Genomic DNA, 16,950 nt, shown 5'->3' with positions numbered 1-16,950 from the left:
ACACGCTGCCTGTGACAGCAGGGGACAGGATGTGGCAGGGCAGCACAGCCCAGCTCCACATTCCTGTGCTCCAGCAGGAACTCTGCCCATTGCTAATTGTGCTGCTCCATCTGGTGCCAATCAGGATCTCTGCTGGAACACTGGGCCCAGTTATCAGCAGCTCTCCTCAAGGCTGGGGACCAGCTGGACAGAACCCAGAGAAAGGAAGGGAAAAAGATCACAGCTCCCTTCAGCTCTTTCTCAACTGTTTATTCAGTTTACGAAAGACAAATGATGAAGGCAGAAATTACAGCCATCTCTGAGTAAGGACTGCTGCAAAAAAAGATAATTAAATTTTCTGTGACCATATGGAAGACAAGTAGTAAGAAATTTACAATGGGGCAAGGGAGGGTTAATGAGATTTAGGAAACAGTTCTAACTTTCCAGCTGCTGCAAGAGCAGCATTGAACTGCAACTGCTTGAGGAGTTCATGACATTCCTCACCTTGGAAGTTTTAAATTAGAGTAAACATTTGCCTCCTTGTGAGAGGGAGCTGAAATAGGTGCTCTCTATAAGCCCCTTCCACATCACTGCCATGGCTCTGTATTTCCAGGTGCAGCTCAGGGCCCAGCATGGCACCAACCTGCTTTAGAAATCCACCACACCACTTGCATAGTTTTTAAAAACCATTTCTGGCCACTATCTAAAGGAACAGCCAGCAGCCAAGGACAAGGTTCTGAGGCAAATTTCATATGAGACAAAAGGCCTTAAAGGAGTAAAAGTAATAAATGTGCTCAGACTCAGACAAGGCTGGGTGCTCCAAACCAGTACTGCTTCAGTTACAGAGCAGGGCTGATTTAAATTGATTCTGTAGAGTAGGAAATACAATTACCTATTCCCTGCTCAGCATTTGCCTACAGTGTAACCATGGACTTGCTGAGAAAACACAGTTATATGCTAAGACTGGTGGTGGTGAACAGGATAAATGAGCCACCGGAAATTGACCTGTTTTCAAGGTGACCTGTAATGCTACAAACCAGCTGTCCAGGTCTGTTCCAGCCTGTAGTGAGGTTAAAAAAATAAATACTTCTAGCTGGATTTCCACCTACTCCCCATCATGAAGCTCTCACTGCATTTGTGGAAGACTGGTTAGGGAGGTGGAGAGAGGCTGAAAGTAACAACATCTATATACATAGGCATATAATATATATAATATATATAATATATATATAGATACTGGAAGAAGGAGATGAAATCATATCACTTGTTCTTAAAATTTCCTCTGTCCCCTAATTATATACATTTACTTCTTTCATCAATAAAGTCACCCAGGCTATCTATGTGTCAGAGCACACACTGGTTTATGTAAATTCTTTTTACCAAAACAAGTAGTTTGGTAAAAATTGTCCCTTAGAATTTAGTTAAAGCATGGCTGATGACTAACTGCACATAAGGAAGACCAGTGAAAGTCAAATAACAAATGCTAGAACTGAACTCAGTTCAATATAAAATGGCCAGAATAAAAAAATTCATATAAATAGTCCTATGTACACTTTGGTTGCCAGCTCTGAGGTTGACAACACTACAAGAGGCCATAACCTGACTGGCAGTGCAGGTCACCTGTCCAAGGAAAAAGAAGTAAAAATAAATCAGAATGCACCAAAAATAGTTAATGATCAGAATTATGGTAATGATAAGAATTATGTTGCTTTTCTTTAAGCTGGAGAAGAGAATTTCAGCATGTGGCTCATCAGCCACACAGGCAATGGTGCCTCATGTTCCAGCAGCAAGAAACCAGTCCCCACCTTCCTGCCTGCTGAAGGCTCTGGCCAGCACCACCTCTGTGCCAAGGACGTGCGCTGGCCTGGCACTGCCACCCTGAGGGTAACACCTGATGTGCAGCACACAAGGGAGTGTGGACATTTGATTCCAACCCACAGAGGAAGAAGACAAAGCAGCAACAGCCATAAGTGAGAAAGGACAGGCTAGAAGAGAGGCAGCTGCAGGAGCTGTGAGGAGTAGACGGGGTAGCCCAGGGGCGGGTCGGCCGCCTGCACGGTCAGGTTGCGCAGCAGGGCCGGGTGTGCCTGGATGCTGTAGCGCTCCTCGTCGTCGTTGGTGGCGTAGAGCAGCTCCCAGGACAGGTTGGCCCACTGGCCTCTCACAGCTTCAGCATTGAGCTTTCCCACCTGGACTAACAGCTCCTGCAGAGTGAGGACTCGCCCTGTGTAAATTCCCTGCAAGAACAAACAGATCAGGATGTCCAGTACACTGTCCAAGAAGAGACAAGAGCGTTTTGGTTACAAAGCACTGAGTGAAGCTTTGGGGCTGTGTGGTATTTTCAGGGTTTTCAGGATGAAGGAGGAATTGAATTTGACTCTATGTTTTTAGAAGGTTAATTTATTATTTTATGATATTATATAAAAGAATGTTATACTAAATCTATACTAAAGAATAAAGTATCTTGTTAAGCCTTCTGTAAGTATCCTAACTAAAAACTCACGACTGACTCCTCAGAGTCCGACACAGCCTGATGGTGATTGGTCATTAAGTCAAAACAATTCACATGAAACCAATCAAACAACCACCTGTTGGATAAACAACTTCTAAACCACATTCTAAAGTAGCAAAACACAGGAAAATCAAAAAGAGATAATTATTGTTTTCATTTTTCTCTGAGGTTTCTCAGCTTCCCGGAGAAAATCCTAGGCAAAAGGATTTTTCAAAAAATACGACAGTAACAGGGCTGCACTCTATGAACACTTTAAACACAGCAAAGTATAAACCAGTCCCCTCAGTTCAATGCCTCCACTGGAATATAATCAGGAAATATTGCTGCATCTGAAGAACAGCGGAGTGAAGTTTTCAACAATAATGGTGCCCGTTCATCTTTAGTACAAATCAAATTTGCAAAGCCTTCATGTTTTAGAACACAATTACAAGGGGGAAAAAAAAGAACAGTGAAAAAGAAACGCAAACTTTGAGTAATTTTTCTCCTTACCATGCTTGGGTCATGCCCCAGTGAGAACAGGTATGGCTTTTCCTGCAGAACTGCTTGCTGCCACTCCAGGTCTGACACCAGCCCAATGTACCAATCACTTTCATATCCCTCCAGGTAATTCACCAGCTCTTTGAAGTTCTCCACTGGGCCCAGGCTGGCTTTGTCCAGCATAAGTTTAAAGGTGTATCTGAAAGGTGCAGAACGTCACACAGTCAGTTGTGTGGCAAAGACAGGAGGGAGAAAGGCTCTTCAGGCCACAGAGGGTGCAGAGGCTCCACCAACTCTGTCAGTCACTGCTTGCCAGCTGAGTTACTGCCAGTCAGTCTCAGTGTGCTTTTGGCTTACCCACATGTAAAACACATCAGCTTAAACACCTCTCATTCACCTCCAACACTTCCCCACTGCCTGATAATGGTTAGTGCCAAATATCTAAATCCAGCACAACTGTTGAGATCTGGGGCCAATGAAAACATGTTGTTTTTCCCCAGTTAACACAGCAGATTGGAGGCAGCTGCTGTGGAGAAGAAAGAAGAACCTCTGTACCACAAGCTTCACTGCCTGGAGTCACAGGCAGTATTTATACAGGAAAAACCTACAAATAAATTTAAACTATATGGGTTTAACAAAACATTAATGAAAATGACACTTCTCTATATAAATTTCTAATCTCAGGAAATGGTTTTCTTTTACCTGAATGCTTTTAATGCCAGCTGGAAGAGCTCTGGTTTGCCTGTTAGCCAGTCCAAGCCAGCAGACCAGGGAATGCCACCCGTGTAGGCCCGGAAGACGTGGCGAGGGGCAGGCACGGCGTTATCCAGGCCAAACAGACCAAAGCAGCACGACAGCACCCCGTGGATGTACAGGTCTTTCAGAGCTTTATCTTTCATAAGGTCTGTGAGTAAACTGGAAGGCTTCTCTTTCAGATGAAAAAAGTCCAGTTGGCTCAAAACAAAGTGGTACCATTCCTCTGGAAACCTCTGCCTCATTTCACTGACTTTGGAAGAAGGCACTGGCGCTGTTCTCCATTCTTCAGGGATGCTCAGCAGCTCTGAGTAAGAGCAACTGAATTCTACACGAGGTAAAACTTCTGGCTGTTTCCCTTTGTCCACGGCAGGCAGCCCAAGCACCACAGCCCTGTTTAATTTATCTTCTGGTGACATTTCTTGTAGGAAATCTTGGCTCTGTGTTTCTACAGACCCTGGAATAGACAGGTGCACTTTTGGTGTCAGTCCCAGCTGCCCAGGATTTTTTCTGTCTCTTGTTCTGCTACTGGGTTCAAAATCAAAAATGTCACTATCATCAGTCCAGTCCTCCACTGTATCAACACTAAAGCTGTCTTCTTCCCTCAGAGCTCTGGATCCTTTCACTGCACCACTATGCTGCTCTTCTGGAAATGATCCTTGTTTGCTCTTGTTGGCACTGCCTGGGCTTTCCCACGTCTTGGATTTTTTATAACAATACTGGACAAGCATCCATACAAGCACTTTAACAAAATCATCTTTCAGGTGCTTTAAATTCTCATGGGAATCAATTATGCCAGATAACACATTCCTGGCATCAGAATACAGCCGCACAGGAACCACAGTGCAGGGAGTCAGGATGTGTCCAAAATGGGGATTGGGAGACAGAATCCTTGTGTGCTCCTGATGTTCAAAGGCCATTTCAAAAATTTCATCCACTCTGTGAGCTTCAGCAGCATGGCAGGATGTTTCCTGCAGTTCTAGCCCCTAAAGCACACATGGAAACAGCTTCCTGTTAGGCTTCACCAGGACATAACATTACATGCTAGCAAGCTGTTTGCTTGCAACAGAATTATTCTGAACAAGATGACTGTTTCCACAACGGAATCTACAAATCTGTCTAGAGATAACAACAATAACAAAGCACTCAGTGCAATATTAGGCACAGATCAATGTCTTAAATAAATCTTTGCCTAATGCAAATCTTATTAGCCAGCTTATTAAAGATATTCTGTCACAAGCTAAATGATAAAAAATTTCACATCTGCTACTCATGTAAATTGCAAGGCTAATTAGTACAACGCTCATCTTAGAAAATTAAATGTAAATCAGTTACACTGCTGAAATGTTACACAGCAAAATGTTTGCACGATTTCCAAACATCAACATCTCAGTGCTCAGCATGCAGTTACCTTAATGTTAACACCACAGTATGTGAAACCTTTTTCCAGCACCAATATCCACATCAGCCTGTCCTGAAAGCGGCACAAGTAATGCGACCCAGGCAGAGAGAGACCTAGGCAAGAAAACAAACCAAATAAAAACCACTTATTACCTTTTCTACACGCCAAAGAGAGGATTCAACAGCAAACACAAAATATTTCTGCATCAGCATCGCAACCAGTTAACACTGGCTAACTAGCACCTGAGAATCTTGAAAAAACTGGCTGAAATTGCAGCTTTAAAAAGCTGTGGAAAGCTGGAAAACCTCACAGAACTGCAGGACTACATTATTCACACCAGACCAGGGTTAAACAACTCCACCCTCAATTCCCTTTGCAGAGATGACTTTCATGATTAAAGATCATTTTTGGCTGCATTTCCAACCACATAGTTCCCACTGGAGTGTTCTCCAGAGACCTAAAGTCCTCCTTACTGAGAATATATTAAAGAATCATTATATAGCGCAGGAGTTTCCTAATGGCCCAATTTGTGGAGTAGGAAGTTTTTTTTCCACTTCCCAAACTGGAACATGAAAATCAGGTCCTGAACAACAGCAAATTAGTACTCTAGAAAAAAAAGAAACAAAACAAACCAAACAAAAACAAACCACCCAAACTTTTTTTTTTTTTACCTATGCCAGCAAAAGAGCAATCCCAAATTTCCTAAGAACTGGTGGTTATACTGTACTTGAACTACAGCTGAATGTCAGTCCTCATAACACAATGGTTCTATTCTTAAGCATGACATTTGCTGCCAGTTTATGACCTGCTTCTGCTGTCACTCATCTCTGGCGACCACTCACTTGCAGAACATTTTAGTTTTAAAATGTTGTAAGGTGAAAGCAGTGAAACCAACCATTAAGCAGTAGTTAAAATTTAAGTAACCTTTTCTAACCCACTGAGCTAATGAAGTGCATTTTCTTGCTAACATTTTGCAAAGACTTTAATTCCTTTCTTGCTAGCAGTTAAAACTACTAAAACTCCTTTACAGAGAAAAAACTCTGGGTTTAAATTAGTGACACACAAAATGGTATCACTTCCTTTTGAACTCATCTGAGAACACCACAGTTTTTCTTGCTTCAAGACATTCATTCACAGATTTTCCCATTAAAGAAGAGACTTTTTACTCCTCAAGACTAGTGTTTTAAATTATTTATTCTAAGGCATACATGCCACCATAGTCATGATGGCAATGGGGGGAAAAAACCCTATTAAAATATGTATATATATAAAATATAGATAGATAGATATAAAAGATAGATAATATATATATATGACAGATAGCTATATATTATTATAATAAATATATCTATTATAAATAGAAAACATAATGGACTAATGCAGTAGGACAAACTGAAGAATTCTTCTTTAGAGAAGACTTCCTAGTTTTCTTGAGTACCTGTCTCTAACCAATGATGCAAGTGCAGCATTTATTTCCTAGTAAAGCACCTGGATATATTCTTCAGAAAAGCATGATTAAGGTTAACTTCCACTGCTTTCAAATATTAGGCCACTTTTTCCAGCCACAAGCCATTTTCTAAGAGGCTTATGTAAATATTTGCCTCTTGTCTAAGGGCTACAATCTTTTGATTATTTAGGTTACACAAAGGCTGTTTCTCAAGAAAATGACCTTACAATTTCAAAACAGTTACTCTGTCTCCAGCTGGGAAAAAGACTAGGCATTTCTTCACCTCTGGCTCTGTAATTCTGTGAAAACCCTATCACAATGCCTTTACCAGGTTGTAAACCAACAAATGCTGCTACAATCCCACCTCAACTGCCTGAACAAGATATGACATTAAACCTTATCAGTGGGTTTGTCCTCAGCTGTTTACTGCTACTTAGGCAACATCATGTATTTCACAAACATCCAGTCAATATTCACCATAACCAATTAACATAGCCAAATTAACAAAGTCACCTTCTGGATGCTGAGTAATGGTATTGATGCAGAGACAGACAGACCTACAGAGAGCAGTCTGACACACATCCTTCTCCATGCTGTCTGGCTAAAGAACCCAATTTCCTGCCTCCAGTTAGGTGGGAGCAATGTATTCCATCAGTTTTATTCAGTACAGAAAGAGTGGGATTGGTACTGTTTCATCACCATTTCGTCTCTCTTTCAAGTTAACAAAAGAGATATTTTTACAGGATTGTAACAAGCAGACATAGTAGGATCATTAGCTGGAAAAGATCTACCAGATCATCAAGCCCAGCCTTTGACTGAATACCAAAATGTCCATGAAACCATTTCACAAACTGCTACATCTACTTGTTTCTTGAATGCTCCCAGGGATGGTGACTCCACCACCCGGGGAGCCTGTTCCAATGCATAACCATCTGTCCAGTGAAGAAAATTTCCCCAATATATCCAACCTGAACTTCCCCTGCTGCACCTTGTAGCTCTTCTATTCTCCCCCTTTGTCGTATTGTTGGTTGTACAAGAAGGATAAAAGTAACCACTTTTTCCCCAGCAATCTTTGGATATCAGATTTAACCCAACTGTGAAACATGGTTTTCAACCACAGATTCTCCTCCCTTCAGAAGGATCCGATCCCAAAGGTTTTAGGGCATTGGGAGGGATCCGATCCCAAGGGTTTTGGGGCATTGGGAGGGATCTGATTCCAAGGGGTTTAGAGCATTGGGAGGGATCTGATCCCAAGGGGTTTGGGGCACTGGGAGGAATCCGATCCCAAGGGGTTTCGGGCACTGGGAGGAATCTGATCCCAAGGGTTTTGGGGCATTGGGAGGGATCCGATCCCAAGGGGTTTCGGGCACTGGGAGGGATCCGATCCCAAGGGGTTTGGGGCATTGGGAGGGATCCGATCCCAAGGGGTTTGGGGCATTGGGAGGGATCCGATCCCAAGGGGTTTGGGGCATTGGGAGGGATCCGATCCCAAGGGGTTTGGGGCATTGGGAGGGATCCGATCCCAAGGGGTTTGGGGCATTGGGAGGGATCCGATCCCAAGGGGTTTGGGGCATTGGGAGGGATCTGATCCCAAGGGGTTTAGAGCACTCGGAGGGATCTGATCCCAAGGGTTTTGGGGCATTGGGAGGGATCTGATCCCAAGGGGTTTAGAGCATTGGGAGGGATCTGATCCCAAGGGGTTTAGAGCATTGGGAGGGATCTGATCCCAAGGGGTTTGAGGCACTGGGAGGAATCCGATCCCAAGGGGTTTGGGGCACTGGGAGGAATCCGATCCCAAGGGGTTTGGGTGGAAAACCACATTTCCTGCAATATTTAGCTGCAGTATTTCAGAGTGTTGCCTGTACATACCCAGGCCGCCGGCCGCCAGCGCGGACTGCAGCGCCGTGGCCAGGCCGGGCACGAGCTGCCGGTAGTAGACGGTGTCGGAGCAGACGCAGGCGGTGCCACCCGCGGGGCCCGGCCAGCTCCGCAGGGGCCGGGGGAAGCCCACCAGGAACACGGGCAGGGTGAAGAGCGGCAGCAGGGGAGAGGAAAGCAGGGCTGAGACGGCCACCAGGCCCAGCAGGACGGGGAAGAAGGCGACATTGAGCGCGATCAGGGCGGCGCTGGATCTGCGGCGCTGCTTCTTCTCCGTCCACGAGGTCAGCAGGATGGCGATGGCGAAGTGCAGCTTGGAGAGGAACTGCAAGAGCCGATCCCGCAGGAGACCGACCTGCAGCACACGGGCAGGAAGCACGGGGTTTGTAGCCTGTAGCACACTCTGAACAGCTACAGTAGTTTTATGAAAATGAAGCATGGCTATCATTGCTTGATGTGAGAATGTATCCTAGTACAGATTTTAGCTTCTATCTGCTGGGTCCTGGCCCCTGCTGTAATTCTCCAACAGAAACAGAGACTTCAGATAACAATTATCTGCCAAATTTTACAATATGACCATTACCAGCAAGAGTTTGATTCCTGTGTCAAGGCTCCTGTTCCACCAGAGGTCTGGATTAAACACCAACATTTGTGCTGCTGATACAACCACCATGTCTAGTAAGGCATTTTCTGTATTTTGCCAGACCTAAAATAGAGATATGTTAGAAATACATTAAAAAACACATCTATTATCTCGTGCTTTCATGACCTGGAATATTTCCTCCAGGTCACCTTGGTTCTCAAGTCATGTAGAAGAGCATTTCTAAGACTAACATATTTAAAATTCAAATTACCATCCTAAACATCCTTGTGAATCCAATGGAAACAGACACAGAATGCAGGTTTTGTAGCGAATGGTCAAGAGACAGGAATGCTATCATAGCAAACGGAGACACTGCAATTGAAACAAAAGAATCACTGACCTCCTTCCAAAAACATAACAAAAGTCAACAGAGGTAAGCAGTCTTATTGCAGGATGGAAATCCCAGCACAAAAAAAGAAACCTTCCCCTCATCATCACAAACTCCTCTTTGTATTACACTCCCATGATATCAAACAATTTATTTGCACTAATGGCTCAGGACAAGAAACATTTACATCAATGCTTAGTTCTTACTTGCTATTAGTTCATTTATTCTTTATTTCTTTCTCCAAGAGAATACTCAAATAAGTAAAAATAAACATGGAATAGCAGTCATCAATGTATTTCCCCAAACTAATGCTTCTTTATGAAATGAAATAATTTAAATCAGTTTTTTATTCCCTCAAAGTAGATGTATTTGTCTCTAACCTACCAGAAAGGAGGCTATTCCCTTTACTAGCAAGCTCTAAGAACCAAATATTTGGTCAGTTCGAAGACTTTCAACTCATTTTGTTTCCAAGTATATCTTTTCAAAAGCAGGTACTGCAGTTGTAACTAAAATCCTTTAAAAGGCCCTGCTTTCTCAGCTGGGCTTTTAAAAGGCTCAATTTTTTAGGTTTACCCCTATAAAATAAATAAATCAAATAGCTTTCAAATATGCTGGACCAGTAACTTTGACCTCAATGCACAATTTAACAAGACATCAACAAGTATTTCCAGCCACTTGGTTTCCCTTGGGTCATTCACAGAATCTTGCACATACAGCAATTCTAGAGTTTCAATCTCCCTACAAGCATCATCTAACAAAAACAGACAGTGGTGTATTCCTACCTAGTGTTAGTAAAATCCTCCTGACAACACCAACTTTCATTAGCCTTCTTTGCTTCTCCATGAACACAGCCACAGTCCTGACATCCTTTGGGTAAAAGGGGTTTCTGAAGACTCCAAACAAGTACACTCTCTGAATCTCTCTAAGAATCCACATAATTACAAGTAATAGGATCAGAATGTAACTTGCTATGGCCTGGGGTCTGGCTTGGGAAAATGATGAGGAGCCTGCAAATTGATGCAGCAGGCTCGCTTCTGTGAGAGCAAATGTCAACACAGTCACATAGAAAATAAATTCCCTCCACCCAAATTGTATTCTAAGACCTCTGTGAGCATTTTTAGATTTGCTGGAGGCTAAATGGCTGATCATGGTGTGTTTGAAGGCAAACCCAATCTCACTTAGGTTAAGACTCAGTATGAACCCAAATCCAGTCATGAAGAGGATCACACCGAGGGGGCTGGGAATGAAATACGATGCTATTGCTGTTCCAGCAGAAATGAGAAACATTACTAACAACCTGTGAAGGAGAAAATAAAGAAGATTTGCTTGAAAAGAAAAAGGTTATAAACAACACTGATATACTTTACAATTGTATAAACATTTACTTGGTGTTACTTGACATAGGTGAACCTCCTAGTCCAAACTCCAACAGTTGTTCCATTCCCCAGAGAAAAAGTGCATCAAGTGGGGGCAGAATTCCCATTGCCCACAAGAATGGCAGAAAAAGAAACAGGATGTGCAAAATCTGGTTTGTCTGCTCTAGAATGGGTGCGTTGACAGCAAACCTGGATAAAAGAAGAAATGGATTTGACTTCTGTGAAAGGAAAAATAACTTCTATGTGCAAAGGCTTCCTGCTTAATTACTACAGCAAATCCCAAATAAAAAACCTTACACATTCAACCTACAAAACCTAATGAGTACCTTTTAAAAGGAAAAATAAGGACATATATTTAGGCTTGGGACAGTAACACATTAATTAGAACACCAGAACACAGACTAAATTTTCATTTAAAAGATTTGAAGCCTTCAGATGAATACAGTGATGCAATTATTCCAATTATTTTTGTTACTGCTGTGATAAAACACTGAAAAAATACTTGTGCAAAAAAAAAAAAAAAAAGGTCCACAGCCCCCAAGGCCTCGACTGTTTAACAAAAAATTGTAAAGTGTTTTTTCAGACAGAAAAGCAAAATTGTATGCAATTTCAAGGCCCAAGATCTAAGCTTTAACACTAGAAGAACTGGCATGTTGCCTGTATAGCCACAGATAATATTGTATATTCCTAAAGAGGGTTTATTTCTATATAAAAATGTCAAAATCTTCCTGCAAAACGACAAAGATCAGTATTAGAAATTTGCATAAATTCTAAACCATATGTAGTTTACCAGTTAAAGGTGGTAGACTGCCAAGATATTTGGTTTCTCCCTCCTTTTTAATAAGTAAGCAAGCCTCAGAGGAATTTTATCAGGAATTTTGAAAATGGCTTAATCTTCTCCTCAGGAAATTGAATAGAAGAATTTGGAGTCCAAGACCACATGTATAATTCTCATACCTCACCTGAAGTGGCAATTAGGGTAAATCATTAACAAGGACATGTCCCAGCGCAAAACTCGCAAATTCAAACATGGTTTTTTTTTTTTAATGTATCTGAAGTACCCCAACCATAAAGTATGTACATGTGACAAAGTGCTATAAATATCACCTGACAGGGAGAAAGAACACAGAGAGTATATCTAAAAGCATCTTGTTTTAGGAACCTGATACTACAAATACTTCAGCTAAGACACTCATCTGAAAAACAGAAATGTGACTCTCCTAATTTGTAGACTGACACAGGTCTTCTGTATTGGAAAAGCATTTAAAAGTCCAAGTTCAAAATCTGTATCACAAAGCCACAGCAATATTCCCATTTGCTTATCCATTCATTAAAACCAAATTCAGAAATTTCTGTTTCTGCTATCACTTTACAGAGTTTAAATTAAAAAGTATTTCAGGATGAAATCTGGACATGAATCCAGTAATCCTTAAGCTCAGAGTGTTTAGATTTATGATTCCAGGTCAGGAGAATGTGATTTCAAACACATCCTTTAAAAGGATATATTTGCAAATGCTCCAGTACAAAAATATGAAAAATGACATGGTAGAAGATAGTTTTACCTATCTCTTACAAACTGCTCATCCTAGTTTACACGGGATGCTACAAAAATTTAAGAACCTTTTATACACAGCATGGAACCTCAATTTTTATCATATATGCATCAATCTTCTTCCTTTGAAGTAACTACAGTTGATTAGAATCTCAAAATAAATTTTCCTCAGAAGAATAATTTAACCTTTCCCATCAAAAATACACAAAAAACCATCACTTTAAGTGGCTAAATGCATTATTACATTTACCTGTGTGCAAGATCCACTGCAATAAAGACAAAAATGTAGAAAGGTCTCATCAGAGCAGTGATTTCATAAGTATCCAGTGCTTGGAAAGTGGCTGTTTCAGTGGCTGTGTTTATGATTAATGAATACTCTCCTATACATATGGTCACCCATCCAAACACAAAGATCACAACAGTTCCTCCAATGTTGCTATATAACAAGGTTATTCTGTTTGGCAGCAAATACCAAGTTCCCAGCCCACACAATACCCCTGCCAGAAGGGAATGGAATACAGTGTTGATTATGTACTTCTTGCCAGGAATAATAAATTTTACTGTCTCTGAACCTACACAGCTGGAAAATTCAAACTCATCCTCATCTGTCAGGGTATTCTGAATTTGCACTCTTTCTACTGTCACTGTTTTTTGCTTTGCATAGAGGTTTGTCATCTGAAGAGCAAGTGCAGTAACAAACATGAGTCCTCCCGACAGCGCTGCGGTGCAGAAGTCCTTCATCACTCCCAGCTGGTACAGGAGTGTTCCCACTCCTCCCCAAAGCCATGGTGTCAGGAAAAGGATGATCTGGTTCACATAGATGTAGGGAGGGGCACAGTAGCCTAATTTGAACCTGGGACCTCCCAGCAGAGTCTGAGGGAAGCGCTTCAAGAAGAACTCCTGCTTGTAGTCATTGAGCAGGGGTACATCTGGCCCCATCCTCGTGGCTCAGGAGTGCTGGCTGGGGATCATCTTTCCTGTAGGAAAACAGGAAGGAATACACAGACACATTACTGATTCTGGAACTCAGAACCCAGGGAATTCTTGTGTCTTCTTTTTATTTACCAAGCTACAGTGGAATTCTGACATGTTGCTGTTAGAATTTCCCAGAATACAACTAATAAGCAAACATCTATTTTAAAATGTGAACACATTCTTTCATCCGAAGGTTGCAAATAAAAATATATAACCAGTTCTTGGGAGATGATGAAACCAACCCATCTCCCCATCAGAATACCTTCCTAAAACTGACATTCTTCCCACCCAATCTGATTCCAATCACACCTTGCCACAGACCTCCAATTCCAAATCCTGTTAAGGATCTTTGTATACAGAGTCTGTGATTCCAGTGAACGGTCACACAAGTGCAGGGACTCAGGGACCTTTCTTAAAGAGGTCCCTGTTAAAAAAAAATAAATTAAAGCTTTATGCAATAAAGCTTTTTCTACATAAATATGTTAAAGTATTACAAATTGTTTTCCACATTATCATTGTTACCATCCTCCTTACACAGCCCAGCTGTAGGACAGGATCTCAGTGTAAAGTAAAATAAACAGTTCACTTTCTGCTTCCTAAAACATATAAATTGAAAAAAAACCAAACACAATACTTGTGAGTTGTAGCAGAATTAACATATATTATTCTTGGTTCCAATGGAAAAAGATGAAAGAAAGGAAAAAAGATACCTGTAGACATTTACAACAACCCATCAAACAAAAATAGGTTTGAATACTCATTCAGAGAGGATCAGGCAATGTAGAAGAAATGAATCTAAGGTGATAACTATGATATTCAAATATAATTCTAGGCTACGAATCATGAAAGCAAGAATCTATGAGTGACAGGCAAAAATACTCAAGCTAAGAAATAGGGTGAAAAAACCAGCACAAAAAAAGCAGTGCCAATGTCATTAATAATAATTCTAAAAAAGAGATGGTGTGCATTAGGAGATGTGCAAGGACAGAAATTTTGACTTTATTCCACTGGAGCTGTACAATCTGATGAATACCCATTGCCATCACTGGTGAGACATTAAAAATTAAACATCTGGCTGCCACAGAGTCCTCAAACTACCATGATCCCTTTTTTCTACAATACCAAACCTTTCTGAGCCATTCTGAGAACAATTCACCCCATTTATTTAAACAGGTCTCAGTCACTTGAATGCTGGTAGATGTTGATCATTGGGGAATGAAGGTGGAAACTGTGCAAATGAGATTTTATGCATTATCAGGACTGAAAATTTATATTCTACATCCACTAAGACAATACACTCCATCATGAAAAGTAGGACCCCACAGGCTCTGTAACTACTCATTATGTAGGCTGTGGATTTTTTGGCGTTTTTTTCCAATAAAATATTGAAAAAACAGGTTTTTTGGTCCAACTATTTTAATCCACTGAAAGTTTCTTAAATGTAAGAAGAAGGCAGCAGTCAGTCCTACTGGAACTAATGGAAAAGACACATGTTGACAATGGAGAGGGGAATTCATCCCAGTCAGCTCAGGAATTTGAAAATGTAACAGGGACACACCCAACAAAAAACAAATTTCAAATGCAATTATAAAATATCACAATTGAATCAATCTTCTTTAGCAAAATAAGCACTGTTTAGAGGGTGCATGGAGCTTAAGTTGATGGGACAGTTACGTGCAGTAGAAAATTTATAGGCATGGAAATGACAGAAGCTGAGTTTAAAAAGAAAACATAGAACCAATAGGTGCAGAGTTTTCCTTGAAAAACAGTTTTTGGGCAGCTGTGTTTTTCTGCTCTGAGACAAGCTATTTTAGTTTCAAGTTCCAGTCTGCATTTGTGTTTGCCAGTTTATACTGCTAACCGAATGTTAACAAAACATTCCTCTTACAGTTTCTGTGTAAACAATAGGCATCTTTGTGTGAGACGCAAGAATCTACGCACATAAACAATATAGTTCCACTTGGCTCTGCTCCAAAACGAGCCATAAAAAGAGGTGAATTTATTTGCTGAAGCTCACTAACTATGGAAACTCTTCCCTCTGCTGTTCTCCTGGCTTCCAACTACTCAGGTACCACATCAGGACTTCAAAGAGGGACTCATCCATGTCTTATTGCTGTGCAAAGCCCTAGCAACAAGGCTGCACACATTTGTGAGTGTTTACAGGACCTGGCTTCAATACACATTCCTGACATACAGGCCCGGCCCCACTTTGACAACTAGCCTGGATACCCAAACAACCCCTAACACAACAGTCTGTCATCACCCAGGGGGATCCCTGCCACTTGGATGCTATCACAGCAAGGATGGAAAAAGGGCTTTAACACCACAAAGTCACTTCACAAGTTTTCCCTGCAATAATCTCGTTATGGCCTTATTACAAAGGGAAAAAACCCAAATATATTGGCCACAAATTCAGGAAGGAATTCACAAGAGGGCACAGATTTTTGTCTAAATGAACACCATCCTTCACGTGGGCTGATGTTGGATCAGCTGAGTTTGGTTTGCTTTTATTTTTAGCAGATTACAGAGGATGTGTACAGCTGTCTGCCACCTAAGCAGCTGAAACACATAAGGCTTAAAAATCCTTACCTCGGTGGTCTTTCAGGTGTTTAAGGGTAGGGATTACAAACCACCTGCTAGCCAAGCTAGCAGGAACAGGTGGCAGGTGAAGGGGAGGCTGTGGCATCCCTGTCCTACCAAATCCAGATACACCCCGCGCCCACAAACCGGGTTAAAGATTCCCTGGACGAGCATCCACGGCTAAACACCCCACTGTGCTGCAGGCCAGCTTCCAGCCAGGAGCATCAGGCTGCGAGCCCCTCTAAGCAGCGCTGATTCCATTCCCCAGGGGACACGGCATTTAGGAGAACACATCCCATCCGCTTATGGGATGAGCATCCCGGGATCGCCTTTGGGAAGGGTCGCTGGCCGCCTCCTGCCGAGGCACCGCTGCCCCTGGCCAGAGGGGCTCCCGCCGGGGCCACCACGCTTCCCACCCACCCAGCTCCCCTCACCTCTTCTGCAGGCTCTCAATAAAAACACCCAACACCCAGCGACTACAAAAAACACCTCTGCGGTCTCCGGAGGGGAAGGGCCGGAGGGCAAACCCGCGGCAAGGCGCCTCGGCGGGGATGGCACCTACCTGTGGCCCGGGCTCGGAGCGGGCAGGGGGCGGCAGGGCACGGGGCCGAGCCGGCGCTGGGAGAAGGAGGAGGCGGAGGAGGAGGAGGATGGCGGAGCGCTCCGGTTCCCTGCCCGCCCCTTTTTCCCGCCCCTCAGCAGCCGCCGCCATTTTGCCCGCCTGAGGCAGGCGGTGGGGACGCGCTGCCTGCGGGAAATGGCTCCGGTCCGCCCCGGCCCCGCTCCCGGCCCCGCTCCCGGCCCCGCTCCCGGCCCCGCTCCCGGCGGGCTCGGTACCGGAGCGCTGAGGGGCCGCGGTGCTCCCGCTGCCTCACGGCGGGCGGGGCCCCGCAGCATTCCAGAATGGATCCAGACCTCTGGCATCATCGAGTCCTGCCCATGGCCGAGCACACACGGTGCCGGCCACACCGCGGCACTGAGTGCCCGGGCAGTCTCTAACACCTCCGGGAGCCGTGACTCCGCCGCTTCCCTGGCCGGCCCATTCCAA

General features: G+C 43.0%; 1 protein-coding gene across 3 annotated transcripts; it reads right to left on the bottom strand.

Moving 5' to 3' along the window:
* Nucleotides 1-245: 245 nt before the first annotated feature.
* PCNX4 (pecanex 4) lies at nucleotides 246-16,582 on the bottom strand. 3 transcript variants are annotated; one of them, XM_084208226.1, is made up of 11 exons: nucleotides 16,465-16,582; nucleotides 12,598-13,324; nucleotides 10,805-10,984; nucleotides 10,202-10,716; nucleotides 9,303-9,403; nucleotides 9,032-9,154; nucleotides 8,440-8,803; nucleotides 5,133-5,236; nucleotides 3,671-4,707; nucleotides 2,981-3,167; nucleotides 246-2,216 (listed from the first exon to the last, which is right to left on the bottom strand). In XM_084208226.1, the coding sequence occupies exons 2-11, from the start codon at nucleotides 13,284-13,286 to the stop codon at nucleotides 1,965-1,967; spliced, it is 3,552 nt and encodes a 1,183-aa protein (XP_084064352.1). In that variant the 5' UTR covers nucleotides 13,287-13,324; nucleotides 16,465-16,582; the 3' UTR covers nucleotides 246-1,964. The 3 variants fall into 3 exon arrangements, with proteins under 3 accessions (XP_084064352.1, XP_084064353.1, XP_084064354.1); XM_084208227.1 differs by lacking the exon at nucleotides 16,465-16,582 and adding an exon at nucleotides 16,337-16,453; XM_084208228.1 differs by lacking the exon at nucleotides 10,805-10,984.
* Between the last annotated feature and the right edge of the window lie 368 nt (nucleotides 16,583-16,950).

The sequence above is a fragment of the Fringilla coelebs genome (assembly GCF_963513975.1).
Source record: "Fringilla coelebs genome assembly, chromosome: 6".
NCBI classification, from domain to species: domain Eukaryota; kingdom Metazoa; phylum Chordata; class Aves; order Passeriformes; family Fringillidae; genus Fringilla; species Fringilla coelebs.
The sequence above is the reverse complement of the archived record's forward strand: the minus strand, read 5'-3'. Positions and strand labels throughout refer to the sequence as shown.

Excerpts from the sequence above, each read along its gene's own strand:
- PCNX4 (XM_084208226.1), bottom strand. The coding sequence starts at position 13,286 with ATGGGGCCAGATGTACCCCTGCTCAATGACTACAAGCAGGAGTTCTTC. Across the intron at positions 9,404-10,201 it reads GAGGATTTTACTAACACTAG|TGTCTCCGTTTGCTATGATA; the intron begins GTAGGAATACAC and ends TTTCAATTGCAG. Across the intron at positions 2,217-2,980 it reads TGGGGCATGACCCAAGCATG|GGAATTTACACAGGGCGAGT; the intron begins GTAAGGAGAAAA and ends TTGTTCTTGCAG.